A 20,592-nucleotide genomic window follows, 5' to 3' on the forward strand; every position below is an offset into this window, starting at 1 on the left:
TTTTGCAAAGTTATTGTTATAAATATTTGTTAGTACATATTAAATAACACACGTTTATTGAGTATTCACACAAGTTTTTCTACTGAAATTGTTGAAGGTACAATAAAAGAATTCTTTAAAGATCTATGTTACCATCTCTTGAAGACAAAATTCATATTTGGAATGTCATTGTAAGGACATAAAGACCTTAAAAACTTTATCGCACCTTCATGTAGGAAGTGAACCAGGAAAAGAAGACAAGAATAAATAAACTTCTGACACGGGTTCAAGGATGTGCCGGATGACCTATAGAGGAATATGACTAGAGTGGAGTCTCTCTTAATCCCAAAGACATAGATAACTACACAATAAATTAATTGCTCATATTCAATATGAAGTATGGACAGATTCTCAAGTTTACTATAAGTTGTAAATACTTTCTTGAAGTAATAGATGTGTTTCTCGACACTGCAATTGAAATAGACGTGTAGTTTCAAATTGAACTCCATCACTCTGATATGTTGATTTTTAAAATTCACCCAAACAAACTGAATAGTTTTGTGTAATATGTTTCCCTTTCAAGTATATATAATAAGTTAAATTGTTGTCCAATATGATACATTATGCCTTTATTACTTATGATACATTTAAATGGGAAACTTTAAAATGATATATGTAAAGCAAAAGGTATGACTGAACTTTCTACACGTTAGAATTAGAATATTTATTCACTTTTTTCAACCTTTTAAAATTTATTTATTCCTTCACCAACGATTATTTATTTATTAGAAAACTTAATATCTCAGGTTGATGTTCATTTGATTCTCCAAAAATATCAAATAGTAACACTTTCTGGAAGCGATAAATTATAAAATCAAATTAAAGATGATTGATTGAAGGATAACTGATAAAATGTTGTAATTATCATTTTCATTTACATTATTAATGTTCGTTAAATGCTACAACCACAATTTGATTTAATTGTAACCCGTAGCAAAGTGTTGCCATTCTCCTCTCTCTCTGAAATTTTTGCTCGCCACTCTCTCTCTCTCTCCCCCTTGCTTCTCTCATTTTATACAAACACAAATGTTTAAATTGTGTTTATGTTTGTATAAAGTGAGAGAAAATTGTATATACACATGCAAATACATATATTTTCGTCCTATACACTTATAATTATACAATACAAATCTTCTCCTGCCCAGTTCTCTTTTGCCTTTCTCTCTTTCTCGCTTTTTACAAACACAGATTATACAATGTATAATTTGTGTTTGTATAAAGCGTGCGAGAGAGAGATTTGATATACAAACGTTTTATTTCGATTCAATTGTATACAAATACAAATTTTATGCAGATATACAAACACATAAAATTGAATTGCGAGGTTGCCAACGATTTATAAAAACGAGAGGCTGCCAACGAATAATACAAATGAGAGGCTGCCAACGATTTTATATAAATCTGATGCCCCTAGCGATTTTATATAAATCTGATGCCCCTAGCGATTTATACAATCTGATGCTCCATAACAAATATAAAGTTTGTTATGGAGTGCAATTATGAAAACTATAGTTATAACATATTTATATGATTTTTATTTTTGTTAAATATGAAATTTAGTAGTGTATAATTTTTCCACACGTTAGGGATTTCTCTTTCTAACATCATGCTAATGACATGCTGAGAAATACTTAAGGGGTTGTTTGTTTCATAGATTATATATATAATGCTGAGATTAATAAGAAATACTACTGATATTATATGCTAAAAATAAAATTAATAACCGATACCAAATTTGTACTGTTTTTTTTTTAAAATGTGTACTTGTTTTGAATTGAAAAATGATTTCTTTAATGATTTACAGTACATACAATAATTTGGCACTCTTTTCTTAAGTGACTTTTAATGGTGTGACACCACATCTACCCCTTTTTGATTAACTTTATAGAGTAGCTCATAAGGTATTAAAGTTCAATAATATATTAATCATGATTAACCACTTTTATTCCACATTGTCTTAATTAAAAATAGACTTTGCAAATGCTGTGAATCTCCTCCACCCTTGCCTGATTTCCATTTCAAATACTATATTTTAAATTGTTTGAATTTTGTATAGTTTTTCCGTACGTTTAATTGGGATAAAAAGAAAAATAGAATTGTTAATTTGAGGAGTGGAAGAAAAAAAGAAGATTAGTTAAGTTATGTCTTTTGCTTCATATAGGAAAAAATGAAGTAAAAGTAGTAAGATTAAATAATTTCTAAGGTAGCTTTTTAGTTAATCAGAACAATATTATACTTCACTTTCAACCAGAAAATTTATTATATCAAGTAAATTATGAATAATTCTCAAAAGAAAATGAATCAATTAATTGTTCATCTAGGAACTAAACATCACTTCGAGGTATGATGGGATAAATATGATTTAATTTTTACCGTGAATTAGAAGTCTCAAGTTAAAATTCAAAAAACAAAAAAATCATATATATAAACAAGGAAAAATTATGCGTACAAGCAAATATATACTAATTAATTGCTTAATATAGTTATAGTTCGCCTTAATTACAATTTGCGACCTACTTTTACCTATAATTACGCGGCTCAGCTTTTTAGTTTTGTATTATTTGTTTGTATAATATAATTTGTATAAGTTTTGTATAATTCGGAATTTGTATAACTGTTTACACTTTTGATGTTTGTAATTGTATAAATTCGTTATTTCGAGTTTATACACAAATAACTGAATTATACAAATCCGCAAATAATTATACAAACTATGCGGCTTAAACCGTAGCTATAGCCCATAAATATGCAAACTATAGCTATGGAGCATAATTAAGTTTATTATAATGACTATTTGTGAAAGTTCATAATACGATACGATACGAGTTCGGATAAACCGAATTTCAAATATTCTTTTTAACAACTTTTCTTTTGAGGAGTGTTTTGGTTCTTCTAAAGTTGAGTAGTAAGTGGTAGAAAAAAATTTGTGGAAGGAAAGTTGCCAAAACATTATGTAGAAGTTTTTAAAATCCATAATTATGTAGCCAACTTTTGAAGCACCAAACTTAGGTGACCCAATGAGAAGATACTTGTAATTGACTAATTAACTAATTAATTCTTCAAGTAGTGAATATACCTAATTTTGACCAACACTTTGACATTATATTAATTCACCAAAATAGTAGGCGTAAAGTTACCTCGCCCTATAAATTGTGTGCCAACACAGACCAATCCCTTTTCTGTACAAAGATACTTAATATTTACTATCTCCATCCACTTTTACTTGTCATAATTTTCATTTTTAGAGCCAAACGATAATAACTTTAACTAACATTTTACGATATTATTTTTCTTCATACTGATGTGCAAAAAATTGAAATTTATAGTATTTTTGTATAGTTTGAATGTCTAAATTTTTTGTTTAAAATATCGAATTAATGTAATATAATTTAACTTTGAAAATTAATCAAATTGACTTTCAAAAAGCACAACAAAACAATTAAAAGTCGACCGAGTATATGTTTTCATAAGTTTTATAATTATTCTAGCAAAAAATAGCTTAGTAAGAGCATTTTTTTCATATCAAACACATTAATGGCGTATCATCAGTTTTATATTTTTATCCTTGCACATGGTTATATGTAAAATTAATTTAATTAGCACTTAAGAGTGTTCATCAACACGTAATAATATTTATAACTTATTTATAATCACTATATAATCCAAACAGACTCTTAATATATATAAACTTTTATCCCATTGTTATTGTTGAAATTACTGCAAGACTTTCTCGATTGTAAAAAAAGAAAGTGTTTTTCTGAGCAATATGTATGAAAATTAAACCCTTGAAATTTTATTTTTCTATTAGTAGACACTCATGTATATATAGTTTGTTTGATCAATTTTATTTGTTGTTTTTACAAAAAATAGATGATCTAAAATAATTGTTATTTTAAAAAATTAAGATAAAATTAGCTATTAGCATTGTTTTTATTTTTTTCTTACTCATAAATATGAAGAGATATTAATATGGTGCAAAAGATAGAAATATTAAATAAGGATATTAATTTAATCAAATTATCCCTAGTTAACTTTTTTAAAAAGGTACAGAAAAAAAAAAAAACATAACAAATAAAATAGATCGAAAAGAGTAGCTCATTATTAAGATGTACTAATACTGAGAAAAAATAACAAATATTCTGCAAATCCACCTTCCAATAAATTTCCCCAAATAAAAATCTAGTGAAAACCCACAAATTTGTTGAATGGGTCGTTGGAAGTCGTTAATACCTTTATTTTGGAAAAACAAATTGGATTTTTCCTCTTTTTTGGGGTCAATATTCTTCTCTTATGAACTCGTGATCATTTTTTTACTATTTATATTCTTCTGTTTGTTGACTAATTCACTTGTTCTAACTTTTTCTATAATTGCCCAATAAATCATATCTTCTCTCTCTCATATCCTGTTTGTTTGGTATTTAGATATGCCAAGTGCATGTAAAATAAATAATAATTATGCTATTATATTATGATATATGGAGTCAAAAAATTTATTAAGTTTTATTGTTTATTACTTTCTTGACACACACTCTTTCTATATATATATATATATATATATATAATAACGTAATTTGTCGATAAAAAGATTTTGAATAAACCACTTCCGTTTGCTAGCAACACCGATATATTATATATCTTGAGTCTGTTTGGGGAAGAAAATTAAAATTGTGAAAGATCAATCCTAAAAATCTTTAGATATTTGTTATATTAGTTTAAAACAATTTAAAAAACAAGATTAAAGTGAGGTCTCAAGATTATATTATGAAAATAATTAAAGCCAACCTTATATCTTCTTAACATCTAATCCTAACGCATAAGCTTTCTTCAATATTTTTGGAATAACAAAACAAAATCAAACCAAAATGCCACCTAGCTACTTTTGCAGTTAGCCATTTAATTAACACACCTCAAGCCATAATAAGTTATTCTAAAAAATTAAATCCTTCATGGAGTGTAGGAGTAATTTCTCATGACATTAATAATTACTAATAATCTATTCTCTCTAATCTTCTTCTCACTTTCGTGGCTGATGCAAAAATGAATATCAATTTTAAGTTAAAATGTGGTCCTAAGTATTAGGAGTTTAAAGAAGAGTCCATAGAGATTCCATGCCCTTAGTTAATAAGTTATTAATTAAGAATTTTATATCAGAAATTTTTTTTAAAAAAACATTGGGAAAAGGAACCAAAGAAGAATATTCTGTTCGGACATAAAAAAAATCATTTTTTGAAAAAATATGTATTTGGTTATATTTTTTTTATTTCTCAGTTTTCATTTTTCCAAGTGAATTTCTTTTTCACTCATAAAAGTTCATTTTATAGTGAAATTTATGGCTAAACACATCTTTAACTTTCAAATATAATTTTTTAATTTGAAAATTTAAATATCACCCGATTCATGTCCAATTGCCTACAAATTTAAGTCAAACAAGAATCTTATAGCAATAAAGACTATGGTAAGTTTAACACTATTTTCTCCATTTCCCCTTTGAACTTTCATCAGATGCACCGCATTGTCCAATATAATTATCTTAAATAATATTAACGATAATATAGTCAAGTATAAAATCTTGCTAATCCAACTGGAATCTACTGATGATAAATTAAGATAAGATATGGTTAATTCCACTTTATTTATTATTATAATCATAATTATTTATTCTGTGTTTTGGAGTGATTAGAGAATTAATCCAAGTCCTTAACCTTTGAAAGAGGCCAGGAGTCAGTATTAGGCAAACATAATTATTTTACCATTATTAACGATGCATAATATATTATATTCTTGGTTAAGTTTAAACAAATCGAATTTCAAACTGACTTTTTGTCTATGTGCTTCTAGTGGAAAATTTACCCAATAGCATTTTAATTATAAAAAAATTACTTATCTCTCATGCCAAGAATATATATTTGATAAATTAAGCATCTAATCATATCATTACTGTCCAAAAAAATTCTCATGATCCCAATAAGTTTAATTAAGAAACTATCATGAAACTTTATATTATATTATTTAATTCAGAATTCATGTGGTACACTCACTTTTTTTTATATAATGAATTTAGTCGACCAACGAAAAACCTAGGGGTCAAATTAATTATAATTTGATTCTAAACACTAGTTTATTTTTCTTCATTATGGTCTTAACTTACCTACTAATGAAATTTCTGTACAATTTTCTATGAATTTTATAAAGTAAAATAAATAATATTGATTAAAGAAAAAAAGAGAAGGTGTTGACAGAAAGAGGGGTTAGGATTGCAAAATCACAGTTGCTTAACAAAAATTAAAGTCAGAGGAATCAAATCTCATTTTCAATATTGTAAAAAGTTTTTTGCTTAAAAAAAGTTTGTAAAAAGTTGGGGTCTTCAAAACACATTCTATACTTCATCTCTTAATATAATAAAATATTCTTTAAAAAGGCCTAAAAAAAGAAGTATAAATAGACAATAATGAGGCATCCTATCATTGATTCATTTCACACTTAGCTTCCACAAACCCCACATGTATTATGTACTGTTAAGAGATGCTTAGGTCTTCTTAAAGAAAAAGAAATTAATTGATATATGAGGTTATCATCAAAGAATATGATAGCAGTAGATGAATTGTTCCTTTCTTGATCAGAGGTTTTTGGTTTGTGCCCTAAGTATGGAAAAAACCCTAAATGGACCTTACTCGACATGAATTCAAATTAGTTGGACTCTGATATGAATATAATGTGAAAAAAGTTGGTGGCCGAAAATGCAAAGTAAAAGTGAGTTTCCAGGAAACAAGGGTTCATGACGCAATCCTAAGAGAAGAGAGAGATGGTTATTAATTTTATGATTAAATATAATTTTACCATATAATTGCTCCATTGTCTAAACTAAGTGAAACACTAAAGCTTAATATAAGGACGGCTTAAACGATTAATTAATGAATAATCAATTAATAGTACTTAGGACCCATGATTTGGACTCCACCCTTTCCCACTCACAATAATTATTCTCCCTCCGTGCGCCCCTATAATTATATTTTAATATTTTATGCATATTATATTGTCTCCTTCTAATTTCAATTTATATGTATGTAACCATTCTTACACTTGTATTTTTTGAGTGTATTATGGTTCTTAATTACTATTTAATTAAATTTTATTAGTTGCGGAGTTAAATGTTCTTCGTATTACTCGTTTAATTCAAGCTAATGATAATTAATTATAACATGGAACAAGCTTCATTATATATAATATTCCATTCGTGTAAACCAGATGTTGATTTGAAATTGTGGATTAATTTATCCCGTTCAACCTTACGTCATAATCAACTTTTATAGCATATAATTCGTTATTCTATCTGTCCATTATTAATCATATCTATATGTAAGTAATTAATATGTAGTTGGGAATTTATTTAAGGAAAACAGATTTTAAAAGACATTTTTGTGATCCAGCTAATAAGTCAAATTTTACCACAAAACGAATTACAATTTATCTGTTATATTTTTGCTAATTAAAAACTAATTACCAATATATATGGGTAATAATTTAATTTTAATTTTCTACATATCATGTTTAAGATAACAAGATTTTAAAAATATTTTGATAGATTCTATATATCCTTAGTTTAAGACGACAAGAAATAAAAAATCAAACAAATAAATAAAAATAAAAATAATTAATTAATATATAAACGTCTTTTGATGTATTAGAGAAAAAACTAACTTGTACAATTCTGTACGGAAAGGGTAATGTCAAGTATTGTCAACATCACTTATTATACGAAGTTAATTTATTTATATACACCTATTCTTTATATTTTTAAGCTTTTAGCAAATAGTACTATATACCCATTGTTGTTGTTGTTACAATACAAGTTACAACTTATATTATTTTCGGCTAAATTCAAGAAGTTTAGGAGAGACAAATAAATATGTCCATTTAATGGTCCATTACTTAAAACACACGAATTAACTATGATCAAATTTTTTTTATAGATAAGTAATATAATTTATTGTTAATTCTATGTAACCACAAAAATATTAAAAGAATGGTTAGTTACGAGCAATTTAACTCTTTAGTTTATAATAAAAATAAAATTAGACTATTTTTGAAAAAAAATCGCAATCTTCCCGGCCGTTATGTAACTAACACATACATGAGTAAGTTGGGGTCAAATTTTGCGAAGAGTAGAGTTATAAATATTTTCTTTAAAAAAATAATTAAAAAAAAATGTATATATTTTCTTTCACCTTATTCCCATTAACTAAGCAAATTATAATATATTCCCTCCGTCCACTTTTAATTGTTAATTTGTTATGATTTCCTTTTTTAGAGTCAAACTATAAGAATTTTGATTAATATTTTAGTATTTTTCATCATATTGATATGCAAGAAATTGCAATTTATAATCCTTTTCGTATAATTTTTGAATATCTAAATTGTGTGTTCTTGAGCCATGCGTGTGAATTTAACTGCAATGTTTTAAAAATATCTTTGTAAAATAAAGGAGGAACGATGGGTATAGGGTGTAGAGGAAGTTCGAGATTTTGTTTTGGGTTTTAAATTTATATTTTTGGTAAAAAAAATTAAGATTATTTTGATCATTTTATAAAAGAACATATTATGATCACTTTATTATCAACACAATAATTATTTATTTTCAGTTTCAGCAATTTTATATAAATATAATGGCGCAGCTGTTTATTCGCAAAATTATTTTCTATTTTCTCCATTCATTTTTACTTGTCACATTTTGATTTGACACACTCATTAAGAAAATAGTTATTGATATAACTATTTTACCAAATATAATGAAATATATAATTATTTTTTCTTAATATGTCAAATGTGATAAGTAAAAATGAAAATTTATTTTAGAAAAAAGTGATAAGTAAAAGTGAACAAAGAAGTAACATATAAATCTTGATAGCTATTTATCATTAGCAATCCCAAATAGACTCTAAATTTAATTTTTTTTTGATATTTTTTTTAGAAAAACGTTAATCTAAATTGTCAGTCTCCTTACTTGGTGCTCAAAAAATACACAAAGAACGTGTTGCATTTTATAGAGAAAACGTGGATATTACTATCTATGAAATCTTAATAAAAGTAACACACTATACCCATTTTTGGAGGCTTCGATTTTTCGAATAAGTGTATTATTTCTTTAACTACAAGAAATCAATCTCTTAATCCTTTCTGTATTTAACTACATTTGCAAAATAAAATAATTAAAAATAGATTTTTTCTTTAAAAAAAATGGAAAAAAGAAAACGTGATGCCTTGTGTTGAATAAGAATATCCTTTAATTTGCCTTGAAAAAAGCAGAGTAGTAAAACAGTGACACGTCTGAATCACTATGCCAAACCCACGTGGCGACCAATTATTACTGAGCCATGATGCGTGTCAAGTGGGACCTATCTCCTTACACAATTATTACTAGGGAAAACTACGTAAATGAGCCATAAAATTCAAAATAATTACAAGTTCATATCCAAATTCAAAGTAATTCCTGAAATACTCATTCTCTCATAAATCATTACAGTCCATACCACCATTCATTAAGAGTGATAATTTTCGCTTAAGTGATACTTAATCGGTATCATATACTGTATTAGTATCATTAATGTTGATAATTTCGCTTAACTGATACTAAATCAGTATATATATATATATTGTATTGACATAATTAAGGTTTGTTGTTAAGAAATTATTTATTAGTCAATGATATTATAAGAGTATATATGTATATTGTTGTGGTATCATTAAGGTTTCTTGTTAAAAATTTAGTACTCTTATAGTATCATTGACTAATGAGTAATTTCTGAACAAGAAATCTTAATGATATAAATACAATATATATATACTGATTTAGTATCAATTCAGCGAAATTATCAACCTTAATGATACCAATACAGTATATATGATACTGATTTAATATCAGTTAAGCAAAATTAATAAAGAGATATATAGTGTAATTATTTAATGAGGTATGAATGTAGAGATGTATATGTTTGTAATTATTTTACTTTTATGAGATATTTGCTTATTTTCCTCTTATTACTACTGCCGAGGTTGCACCCACCTCCTGCACAATATGGGGTTGTTTGGCAGGGAGTTATGTATGATACTATATTTAGAAAACTATTTTTTTAAAGCTAAGTCAAACGAGCTTTAAATCACATTATGAAAGTCTAAGAGAAAATAATCTAGATGAGAACATGAAGGAGTGGTCTAGCTACTTTTGAGAACCAATTCAGATTCATGAATAGATAATTGACTTCAAAAGTCATCTATCTTGTAAGGAGATTGTTGGAGCAGTATAGAGACGATAAAAGAGACTTACACATGGTGTTTATTTACGTACCTAGATAATGTATATATTAGTGAAGTCCTAAGGAAGGTCTTTTGGAGATATATGGAATCTAACGGTGTTTTGTGATTTACATTTTAAGGATATTAATGTATGATGGAGCCAATATTAGAGTTAGGACAATGAAAGGTGACTAACACTTTTCGATCATGATGAAGGAGATGATAACATAGAACATAAATTTAACTTTTGATTTTAGATTAAAAAACAAATTAAATAATTAATAAGTAATTGAGTGTTGTCATATTTTATGTGGGAGACCGGAGGAACTGATCTAGCTTCCTCCTCTTCTCTTATCATTTTAGTTACGCTTAAGTCATTCAGGACCCCTTAACGTTGTTCGCATATTTTATTTAGACACCTTAACTAGGACTATTACCTATTGAATACTTAGACTGTTCAAAATATGTACCTATTAAACACAAAATGCTGACATGACAAAAAAAGTGTTTTTCACTTCCTTTAGGCGTGTGAAAACTTTTGGAATATTGTTTTATTTTTACTTTTTCCAAAAAAAAACTTACATATTTTCTTCTTTAATTGACACTTGGCATTTAAATAAATTAAAATATTTTTTAATATTTTTAAAAATAGTAATTCTTAATCCAAAATAAAAGAAAGAGTACCCCTACCCTCTTCAAGTCATCTTCTTCCCCAAATTTAAATTTTCAAAGGCAACTAAAGAATCTCCATTTTTTATTTTATTTTTTTCTATTCTATTTCTTTTCAATATTCATTAAAAAAACTGAATCAAGTAACTGAAATTGCAAGAAAAATAATGAAAGCAGATTTTTGAACATTGGGATGAAAAAAGTTAGCCGACGTTCCATCTCCATTTCCAGTTCCAGTCACCTTCGAATAAATATCACAATTCAAATTAAATTGTAAACCCATTAAACTTATCAAAAACAATATCAAATAATTCCATAAAATTATTTTAGGTCCTCTTGATTTCTCCTTGCAATCAATTTCAAGATGATTAACTATTGACAAACTTCCTTTCTACATCACTCTTGTACCAACTCTTCGAATATCTTTCTCTATCACGTATTAGGAATGAAAAATATTTTTTGATAAAATTAATTTGGGTCCTCTCGATTTTTCTTTACAATCGATTTCGGTTGAGTAACCATTGACAAATTTCTTCATCACTATTGTATCAGTCTCTTCGAATATCTTTCTCTCTCACGTATTAGGAATAATTTTTTTAAAAAAAAACAACTAAATCTGCAAATAATTTGTAGTGAAGTTGGTTTTTGTGGTTTGAAGAAAAAAATTTGTGAAGAAGATGAAGAAGAAAGGGGGTTGGGTAGGGTGGGGTTGAGTAAAATGTGTTATCATTTTATTTATTTTTTAACTAAAAAATAGATATAAAATTTATTTGAAATAACTTTAATTCTTTTTAACATAAAAAAAAAATTATATAGTTATTGATGTCCAATGACATGTCATCTTTTAATTAGTCAATTTTGCCACATCATGTGTATCACACACACTTAACTTTTTTTTTACTGATTATCAAAAAAGGTCTAATAAGAAACAAATTTTGGATAGATAAAAGTGTTCATTAGGTTTTAATCTTGGTTGAGGTGTCTAAGTAAATTATGCGGACAAATTTAAGAGGCCGCAGATAACATATTATTTAGTTATCAAATTGTATGCTTTTATTGTTAATTATGTAGTTAATTAAGTTTCAAATTAAAGATTGTTTGGCAGTGCCACCACGTTACCGTGGAGGCGCGTCTACCAAAAACATGAGGCTGATGAAGCAAGCTCACATTTAGGTGGGGCCAGAAAAGTAGAATGGCAGGTTGAGTAAATTAGGTCATTTATAAGGTTTATTTAATGGAAAAAGAGATATATTTTGCCGGGCTTACTCTCAACCAACAGAGGTTGCCTGCCATTGTGCAGACAAAGAAAGAGACGGCTTAGATCCCCGTCATAACGTCGTCAAACTTAACAGTTTCCGTTCACTGTATTAATGGAAAATATATTTACCATTAAATTACAAGTTTGCTTTAGTGCGTTAAAGCGAGTTGCTTTTAATATGAAATAGTAATGAAAAACATCTCTACCTCTTTGTCATCGAAAAAATGAATGTTAAAACGACTCAAACAGAAATACATTTAATCATAACACATAAAAATATTCCTAGCTTTTAATTGTTCAATATTATTATTTATATTTTTAAACATGAAGATTTTGATAGGTAAAAAAAGGAGATGCACAATTTTTTTGTAAGAAAGTGGAAGAGATTGAAAATGGTGGGAATGAGAAGAGGTAAAAATAAATTGAAAATATATCATGGAGAGGTAATTAAATAGGATATGATGAAGTTGTAATTTATCAAAGACATAATCTAAATTAAGAGGGTGTGAAGATAACTGATTAGAGTAAAAAATCAATATGTAATTGCGCGTTGTCATATTCTTTAGGCGAGACTGTGCTTGATGGTAGTCTAGAGAACTCATGTCATTGTATTAGATTTATTCATATAGATTTTTACTTTTTATTATCTATTAGCAACGACAAACCTTAAACTTTTAATAAAAAGAAATATATCGAAATAAATATATAAAAAAGTCAAAGAGTATCATGAATATATATACACACACATTTTCTTTATCAAGCTACACATCGTAATTTTTTGACGAAGGAGTATCAATTGACACTTAAACTCCTTTAATACATGTAGGTTGTAGCATTGCCATTGCCTGTTATCATAATTCATATGATATTATTATTTCTCTCGTAGTTCTTTTTATTGTTTTTTGTTTTAGCTATATATTTTCTTTCTTATCATATTCTTTTACTCATAACTATTTTAATTTGATACACTTAAAATAAGAATCTTTTAAAAATAATTTTTTCACTTTTAAGGTAAGAGTATGATTGTGTTTCCTCTATCCTCTTTGGTCCCTAGTTGTTGTAAATGTAAAATAAAAACCAATTAAATTTCGTGTATATTAATTAATTAAGGCTGCTATGAATAGTGAGGGGTTTCGTTCGTAAATACTTAGCAGACGTTATGTGAGGACCACAGCACAGCACAGCACTGTTACAAGTCACGTTTTACTTAACTTAACTATGGTTAAAGTTGACTTTTCATGGTACAACTATTCTTCTTATTCCATTCATGGCAAAATAAATAGGTATCCCTCTGCTCTATAATTAGCATAGTTTAATGATATATTGTCCATCAAAATAAACTCTCTTCAGTTAAAATAATATTATTTGAATAAAAAATGGAACAATTATCGATTCAATTATAGAATTTATATGACGCATTATATGTAATATTTGTTTGTGCACATTTTATAAGTCCTACTATTATTTTATGTTATCTTTCTCCCATATTTCAGTTATGTTACAGAAAGAACTACTATAAACAAATATAGCTCATATTTTAATGAACTTTATTCGAAATTATATAATAACTTATTCGTTTTTTTATTCTTATTAACAGTTATTAGTACAAAAAAAAAAAGAAAGATGAATAACTACTTCTATTTTCTTATTTATATAAGTTCTAAAAGCAAATTAAAGGGATTACCTTTTGACATGTAAAATGAGAGTGATATTTTCCAAAAAGCTGAAAAGACAGTAGAGGACGGTAAGTGGCAAGATCGCAGATTTCTCTGATGTCACTTCACATTTTTTTTTTTTTATCGAAATAGAAAATACATGAAAAATAGTTTCTTCTTAAAATAGTAAGAAACTTTTTAACTTTTCTTTTGTGTGTAAATATTATTAGTTTTTATTTTTTCGCTTATTTAATTAAAATATCTATGAGAATAATAACATTTTTAATGAAAAATTTCAATATAAAAAATAGTGTGCGTTCTGTACCATAAACGATACATGAAGTGGTCGTTTGATAGAATGTATTGGGAAAAATAACGCATGCATTCTCTTTGTGTATTACTAGTACGTGACTTGGTTTTCTTTTCCAACCTATCAACTAATACTTCTCCCTCCGTCAGAGGCGAACCCACATGGTCATATGGGGTGCACGTGCACCCGTTAACTTTAGAAAAACTCATGTATAAATATATGTATATTTATCTTGAAAAACTGACAGAAACTAAATATCATTAATAGTACCCCATAATAAGTATGAAATTGTGCTTTGTATCAGTGGTACAAGCTAATAAATCCACCCGTTCAATCCAAGTATAACGTTTTTAAAAAGTTTTTTTAGCTTAATATTGGTGCACCTGGATTTTTCAAATCCTGGGTTCGCCTATGCCCTTCGTCCACTTTATTTAATTGTCATAATTTTCTTTTTTAGAGTCACACGATAAGTGACTCTAAGAACTTTGACCAATATTTTACTATGTATTTTTTCATTATATTGATAGGTAAAAAATTGCAATTTATAGTACTTTTCGTATTGTTTTTTTATATCTATTATTTTTTTGTTTAAAATATCAAATTAATGTAATCTAATTTAACTTTGAAAATTTGTCAAGTTGACTTTCAAAAAACGCAACACAACAATTAAAAGTAGACAGAGGTAGTACATTATACTCTATTGTGTGTATTATGAATACCATAAATTTCTAGATATTAGTTATGCAATAATTTTAATGCATGCATTAGAATGGTTAAAGACTCAATTGCCCATCAAAACCTTGTTTACATCTTTTCCACTATAATTGTGGAGGGTATATTAATAAATATTTTTTTATGCACTATTTTTAATTTATCAAATTAAATTATGCATAAAAATAAAAATAAAAATAAAAATAAATACAAGCATAACTGATGCAAATATTTTTAATAACTAGTATTATATTTAACACTATTCTTATATTGTCTATCAAATAATAGTATCGAGTGTGGTGATCAATGTAAAACTTATTTTTCGTATTTTTAGTAGGAGGAAAGTCATTTTCTTACTTTAAAAAAATAAGTTTTAAAAAGTTTTTGAACCAGAAAAACATTTTCGTCTCCTTCGAACAAACCCATAAAGTAAAAAATTTTCTCCAGGAGCTTATAGTAACTAAAAAAAAGAAAAGGTAGTTGCAATAAAAAATATAAAAAAAGTTACTAGTACGAAAAAGCTTAACTGGGGTTAAATTTTAACCTGAGCATGTGAAGGAAGCTTTTGATTTTGATTTCAGCTATATAGAGTAGAGGGAAGACGAAAAGATATACAGAGAGGGAAACGTAGATGGAGTAATAACGAAGCGGTTTTGGGTATTTGGTAAACGTTGATTATTCAGGTGATAAATTGTTGAGAGGGAAAAAGAAAAGAGCGGTTTTTGGAAATCCAAAAAGGTGGTATTGGTTACTGATTACAAGACTCAAAAAGGCAGAGAGTGGTTTTGTAACTGAAAAAAAAGCAAAGCTAGAAAAATATCAGTAGAAAGAGCACAAAAGCTGTTACAAACACTTATGTGTGTTTACATTTAGAGAGAGAAAGGTGCAGAAAATGGGTGATTATTAACTACAGTATTTTGTTTGCTAGCTAAAATGGATCTTTGCAAGTTTTTGGTTTGGATTTGTAATGATGATAATTGGGTATGTTGAAGTGCGTGAACACTGAGAAAGGTTTTTCTTCAAGCTTTGTTGTTACCGTCCATTATTTGTTGTTTTAGGTTCCTATATTCTATTCTACTGTGAAATTTTGGGTGATTTTTTTATTTTTTATTTTTTGGGGCCTTGTTGCTTGAAGGTCATAGAGGAGCTTCTGAGTTACATAGTCAGAATACAGGTGAAAATGAATTGCCGATTCTTTCTTCTTTCTTTTAAAGTTTTGTGGGTTTCAATGAAGTTTTGTTGTTTTCTGAGAAAGAGAGGTAGCAAAGCTTGACTCGGCATCTCTTTATGTTTGTTTCTCTTCTTCTTCTTTGTCTTTTTTATATTTTTCTGAAAATTTTCAACTGCTACTTTAAAGCTTTAGTTAATGCAATTTGCTGATCATTTCATAAATCATTAAATTCCTGATTTGGGATTAGTTCTGTTTTAATGAAAAATGCAGTTTAAATAGCTCTAGCTTCTGTTGAGTTCTGTAACAAGTACTGCTGAGTTCAATTTCTTTTTTCAGTCTCTGTGGCTTTGCTTCATTTCTTTGGCAAGTTGAAGATTTTTTTCAATTTTCTAATTATATGTCTTTTATGTGAGTTTGTTACATTTTCTATTTCTGGTTAATTTGTTTTTGAGTAGGTATGGAAAGTGAGGATTTGTATAGAGACCTCTGGAAAGCATGTGCAGGGCCTTTAGTTGATGTTCCTCGGGATGGAGAGCGAGTTTACTACTTTCCACAGGGTCACATAGAACAAGTATTTCTTTTCAACCCTCTTTTTTATGATGCTAAAGTTCCATTTTCGAAAAAAAATCTGAAATTTTGCTATGGTTGTGTATTAATTGATGCTTATATAGTTAGAGGCTTCGACAAATCAAGCTGTGAATCAACAAATTCCTCAGTTTAATCTTTCTTCTAAGATACTCTGCCACGTTGTTCACGTTCGGTTACTGGTATGTTCTTGATTCTAAATTCTAGCCTTTGTTTATTGAGTTTGTTGCCAATTCCCTGTTATGGTTAATCATTGATCATTCCCCTTCAATTGATAGGCGGAGACAGAGACCGATGAGGTCTATGCCCAGATCACATTGCACCCTGAGGCGGAGGTAACTATCTATAGTGATTGCTTTTAGTTTATCTGCATCTTTTCTTAAGCATCAGGCATATGATGCTAAATGAAGCATCAGTCTCCTCTAAGCCAACTTTCTGTTTAAAAGGGTTGAACAATTATTGGATGATTGCTGTTTAGATTCTTTAGTTTGACTAATTCTCGCGTTTCATCAACTTGATTTATTTCCTTGTAGCAAGAGGAGCCTTCTAAACCTGATCCATGCCCACCTGATCTGCCAAAACGAACGGTTCACTCGTTCTGTAAGATTTTAACAGCATCAGATACAAGCACCCATGGAGGATTTTCTGTTCTTCGGAAGCACGCTAATGAATGCCTCCCGCAACTGGTAGTTCTTTCACTTTGTTTTCACTTCTTTTTGTTTTTTCATGAGATGGATGAAGAAAATAGGCTTAAAAATTACAATACGTACTACTTATCTTTTCAATATCAGCAACTGTTGTCTAAGTTTCACTCATCTTGATGTTATATAACAAAATTGGCAGGAGAGAAGGTTCATTTCTCCTCTTCCCTGTCTTAGACTTGATTGCTTTTAGCAAATCTTTAGAGGGTTAGATGTTCTGACATTTTGGACTGATATGTGGCATCAACAGGACATGACTCAGGCGACTCCGACCCAAGATTTGGTTGCCAAAGATCTTCATGGGTATGAGTGGCGATTTAAGCATATCTTTAGAGGTAATTTTTGCTTGGTACAGTAAGAATTAACCAATGTTGGCACTTTGAGTTTTTGATGTTGAGAAACTCTCCCGGTATAATAAGTATTTTTAGTTGAATTTAGATTCTGGTCATGTATATTGTCTTGGTTCCTTAATCTACATAGCCACTTTTCAGGCCAACCTCGAAGACACTTGCTTACTACTGGATGGAGTACATTTGTAACATCCAAGAGATTGGTTGCTGGTGATGCTTTCGTATTCCTGAGGTGCTAACTCTCTTTTTTACTTGTTAGGAACTGCTGCTGGTTCATTTTCGATAAAATTAAATCATATTTTATTTTCCATGACATAGATGGTGACACATGTCTTAAATATTGCAGGGATGATAATGGAGAACTGCGTGTTGGGGTTAGACGTCTTGCTCGTCAGCAAAGCCCTATACCTCAATCTGTGATATCCAGCCAAAGTATGCATCTTGGAGTTCTTGCCACTGCATCTCATGCTATTACAACGCAGACTCGGTTTGTTGTGTATTATAAACCAAGGTCCTCTATCCTCTCGTAAAATGTTTACACTGTGCATGTTATATGACATCTTCCTAATTCTTTTGATACCATATGACATCAATCAGGACAAGCCAATTTATAGTTGGATTAAACAAGTATCTGGAGGCTGTGAGTCATGGGTTCTCAGTGGGTATGCGTTTCAGGATGAGGTTTGAAGGAGAAGATTCTCCTGAAAGAAGGTTCACAATTCATTTCCTTTTCTTGTGTTAATTTGAAGGTCATGCTGCTGTTGCAGCTTTTGATTTCTGTGGGTTTTAATTGTCAGGTTTACAGGAACTATAGTTGGAACTGGTGACATTTCCTCACAATGGTCAGAATCTAAATGGCGATCCTTGAAGGTGAAGAATATGTTTGGTTTCATAGATGGAAACGTTTGGCACATTCATTGTCTCGTTTTGATACTTGTTTAAGTTTTACTCTCTTCTAGATTCAATGGGATGAACCAGCATCCATGGTAAGGCCAGACAGGGTTTCACCATGGGAGATAGAGCCTTTTGTCGCTTCTACATGTGTAGATGTTGCACAACCAGGAATAAAGAGCAAAAGACCCCGTCCCCTTGATCTTCCCCGCACTGGTATATAGTTACTTCTGCACTCGTGTCTCACTTTTCCTGTCCCCTTCTACAATTTCAGTCATTGGAATCCAGCAATAAATGTTTTTTTGCAGAGATTGCAGTTGCCTCGGCTGCTTCTCCATTCTGGTGCCCTGGATCTGGTCCTACTCTTGAAGTGAGCCACTTAAGTGGTATTACGGATGTGCAAAGTCATGATAACCAACTATTCTGGTCCTCAAAGCAGAATAGCTGCCTCTCCAACAGCGTGAGCAACACTAGTTGTAGGACATATCTCAGTGGAGCTTGGCAGCATAGTATGCTTGCAAATGGTTCCCTCAATCTGCTCCGAGACTCTATTGAAGACAACAAGCAGCTGATCACACGATCAGCTCTGTTGGATTATGGCTCTCCGATGTCTTCAAAGGCAAGTAGTGGCCTCTTACATGACCAAGTGAATAGGGGTAATAAACGTGAGATCTCTTCTGGTTGTCGCTTATTTGGAATTGACTTGCGGAACAACTCTAATAATACGCCTACTAAGGCGAAAGAAATGCTTGGTCCCAACATTACATCCAACTGCGCTGATGAGGCACCCATTGTGCATGATGAGTCTGAAGTTGATAAGGACCAGAACGTTGAGCATCTGAATCCTTCAGATGAAAAGAAACAAGTCCAATTGGAGGCACTACCAAAGGATACACACAAACAAGGCCCCACTTCTTCAAGAACTCGTACTAAGGTACACAAGATAGTTTATGTTAGTTCTTTAGATTGTTGGAACCATTTGTTCACTTTACTTATCTGTAAGCATATTTATCCAAATTATAGGTGCAAATGCAAGGGGTTCGTGTTGGACGTGCAGTTGACTTGACTGCACTAAGTGGCTATGATGATCTCATCAGTGAGTTGGAGAAGATATTTGATATCAAGGGAGAGCTTTGCCCTCGAAACAAATGGGAAGTTGTGTACACGGATGATGAGGGTGATATGATGCTTGTGGGGGATGATCCATGGCTGTGAGTCTCTGCAACCGTTTTTATTTTCATTAGCTTTTTTCGTTGACTAGTTCTGATTTAATTTCTTGATTGCAGCGAGTTCTGCAACATGGTGAGGAGGATATTTATATATTCTAGCGAGGAAGTGAAGAAGATGACTCCTAGATGTAAGCTTCCTATCTTATCATTGGAAGGTGAAGGGACAATGCCGAGTGTAGATTCAGAGCTAAAGGCTGAAGGATGATGACTTGCACAAAATTGTTGATACAATGGCTTAAGGAATAGACATGTTTTTTTCTTTAATTTAATTTTCGCGTGTTTCTCTCCTCTGATAAGAAAAACTAGGAAGACTGGAGTTTGTGATTTGCTCCAAAGTAGAAGAGCAGTAAGGAAGTAGATTAATGTTAGATTTTACTAATGTTGTAGTTAAGAAACTTGGTGAAAGTTAGTTGTGGAAAATGTGAATACTTTTGTGGTTGTTGACAGCTTTTGGTGGGGTTTGTTTTGATCAGTCTGTGGAAAAAGCAAACAAAACTTAGACATGCTTGTTTCTTGATGGCAAACTATGGTTGTGCTATTTCTTTATAGCGCTGCGTGGAAAAGAGTGACAGTAACTGCAACATGACAGCTATGAATTTGTGGCCCCCCATTATCTTTTCAGGCTCTGCCTCAAGTCCGTACTATTTTAATTATTTGGCACATTACTACTGACTATATACTATATACTCCATAGAAGATTGATTTTTCAAGGCTAAATACATATGCACATGGT

The 20,592-nt window shown here is 29.7% G+C and overlaps 1 protein-coding gene across 3 annotated transcripts; it reads left to right on the forward strand.

Annotated features, from left to right (window-relative positions):
- The first annotated feature begins 15,654 nt into the window (after positions 1-15,654).
- Positions 15,655-20,312, forward strand: LOC125815272 (auxin response factor 9-like). Of its 3 annotated transcripts, none has more exons than XM_049494712.1 (14): positions 15,655-15,943; positions 16,559-16,674; positions 16,775-16,870; positions 16,967-17,023; positions 17,222-17,374; positions 17,640-17,724; positions 17,881-17,971; positions 18,086-18,250; positions 18,337-18,450; positions 18,537-18,609; positions 18,699-18,846; positions 18,939-19,564; positions 19,654-19,841; positions 19,917-20,312. In XM_049494712.1, exons 1-14 carry the CDS (start codon positions 15,916-15,918, stop codon positions 20,062-20,064), a joined length of 2,088 nt encoding a protein of 695 aa, XP_049350669.1. In that variant the 5' UTR covers positions 15,655-15,915; the 3' UTR covers positions 20,065-20,312. The 3 variants fall into 3 exon arrangements, with proteins under 3 accessions (XP_049350669.1, XP_049350668.1, XP_049350671.1); XM_049494711.1 differs by having other exon boundaries at positions 15,656-15,943; positions 16,556-16,674; XM_049494714.1 differs by having other exon boundaries at positions 15,725-15,815; positions 16,556-16,674.
- Positions 20,313-20,592: the final 280 nt, after the last annotated feature.

Source organism: Solanum verrucosum, unplaced genomic scaffold (assembly GCF_900185275.1).
Source record: "Solanum verrucosum unplaced genomic scaffold, falcon-dt-bn FXZP01000261.1, whole genome shotgun sequence".
Classification (NCBI taxonomy): Eukaryota; Viridiplantae; Streptophyta; class Magnoliopsida; order Solanales; family Solanaceae; genus Solanum; species Solanum verrucosum.

Bases quoted from the DNA above. Each gene is read 5' to 3' on its own strand.
- LOC125815272 (XM_049494711.1), top strand. From the start codon at position 15,916: ATGTTGAAGTGCGTGAACACTGAGAAAG. The intron at 17,725-17,880 runs GTAATTTTTGCT...GCCACTTTTCAG, and splicing joins ATTTAAGCATATCTTTAGAG to GCCAACCTCGAAGACACTTG. The intron at 19,842-19,916 runs GTGAGTCTCTGC...TCTTGATTGCAG, and splicing joins GTGGGGGATGATCCATGGCT to CGAGTTCTGCAACATGGTGA.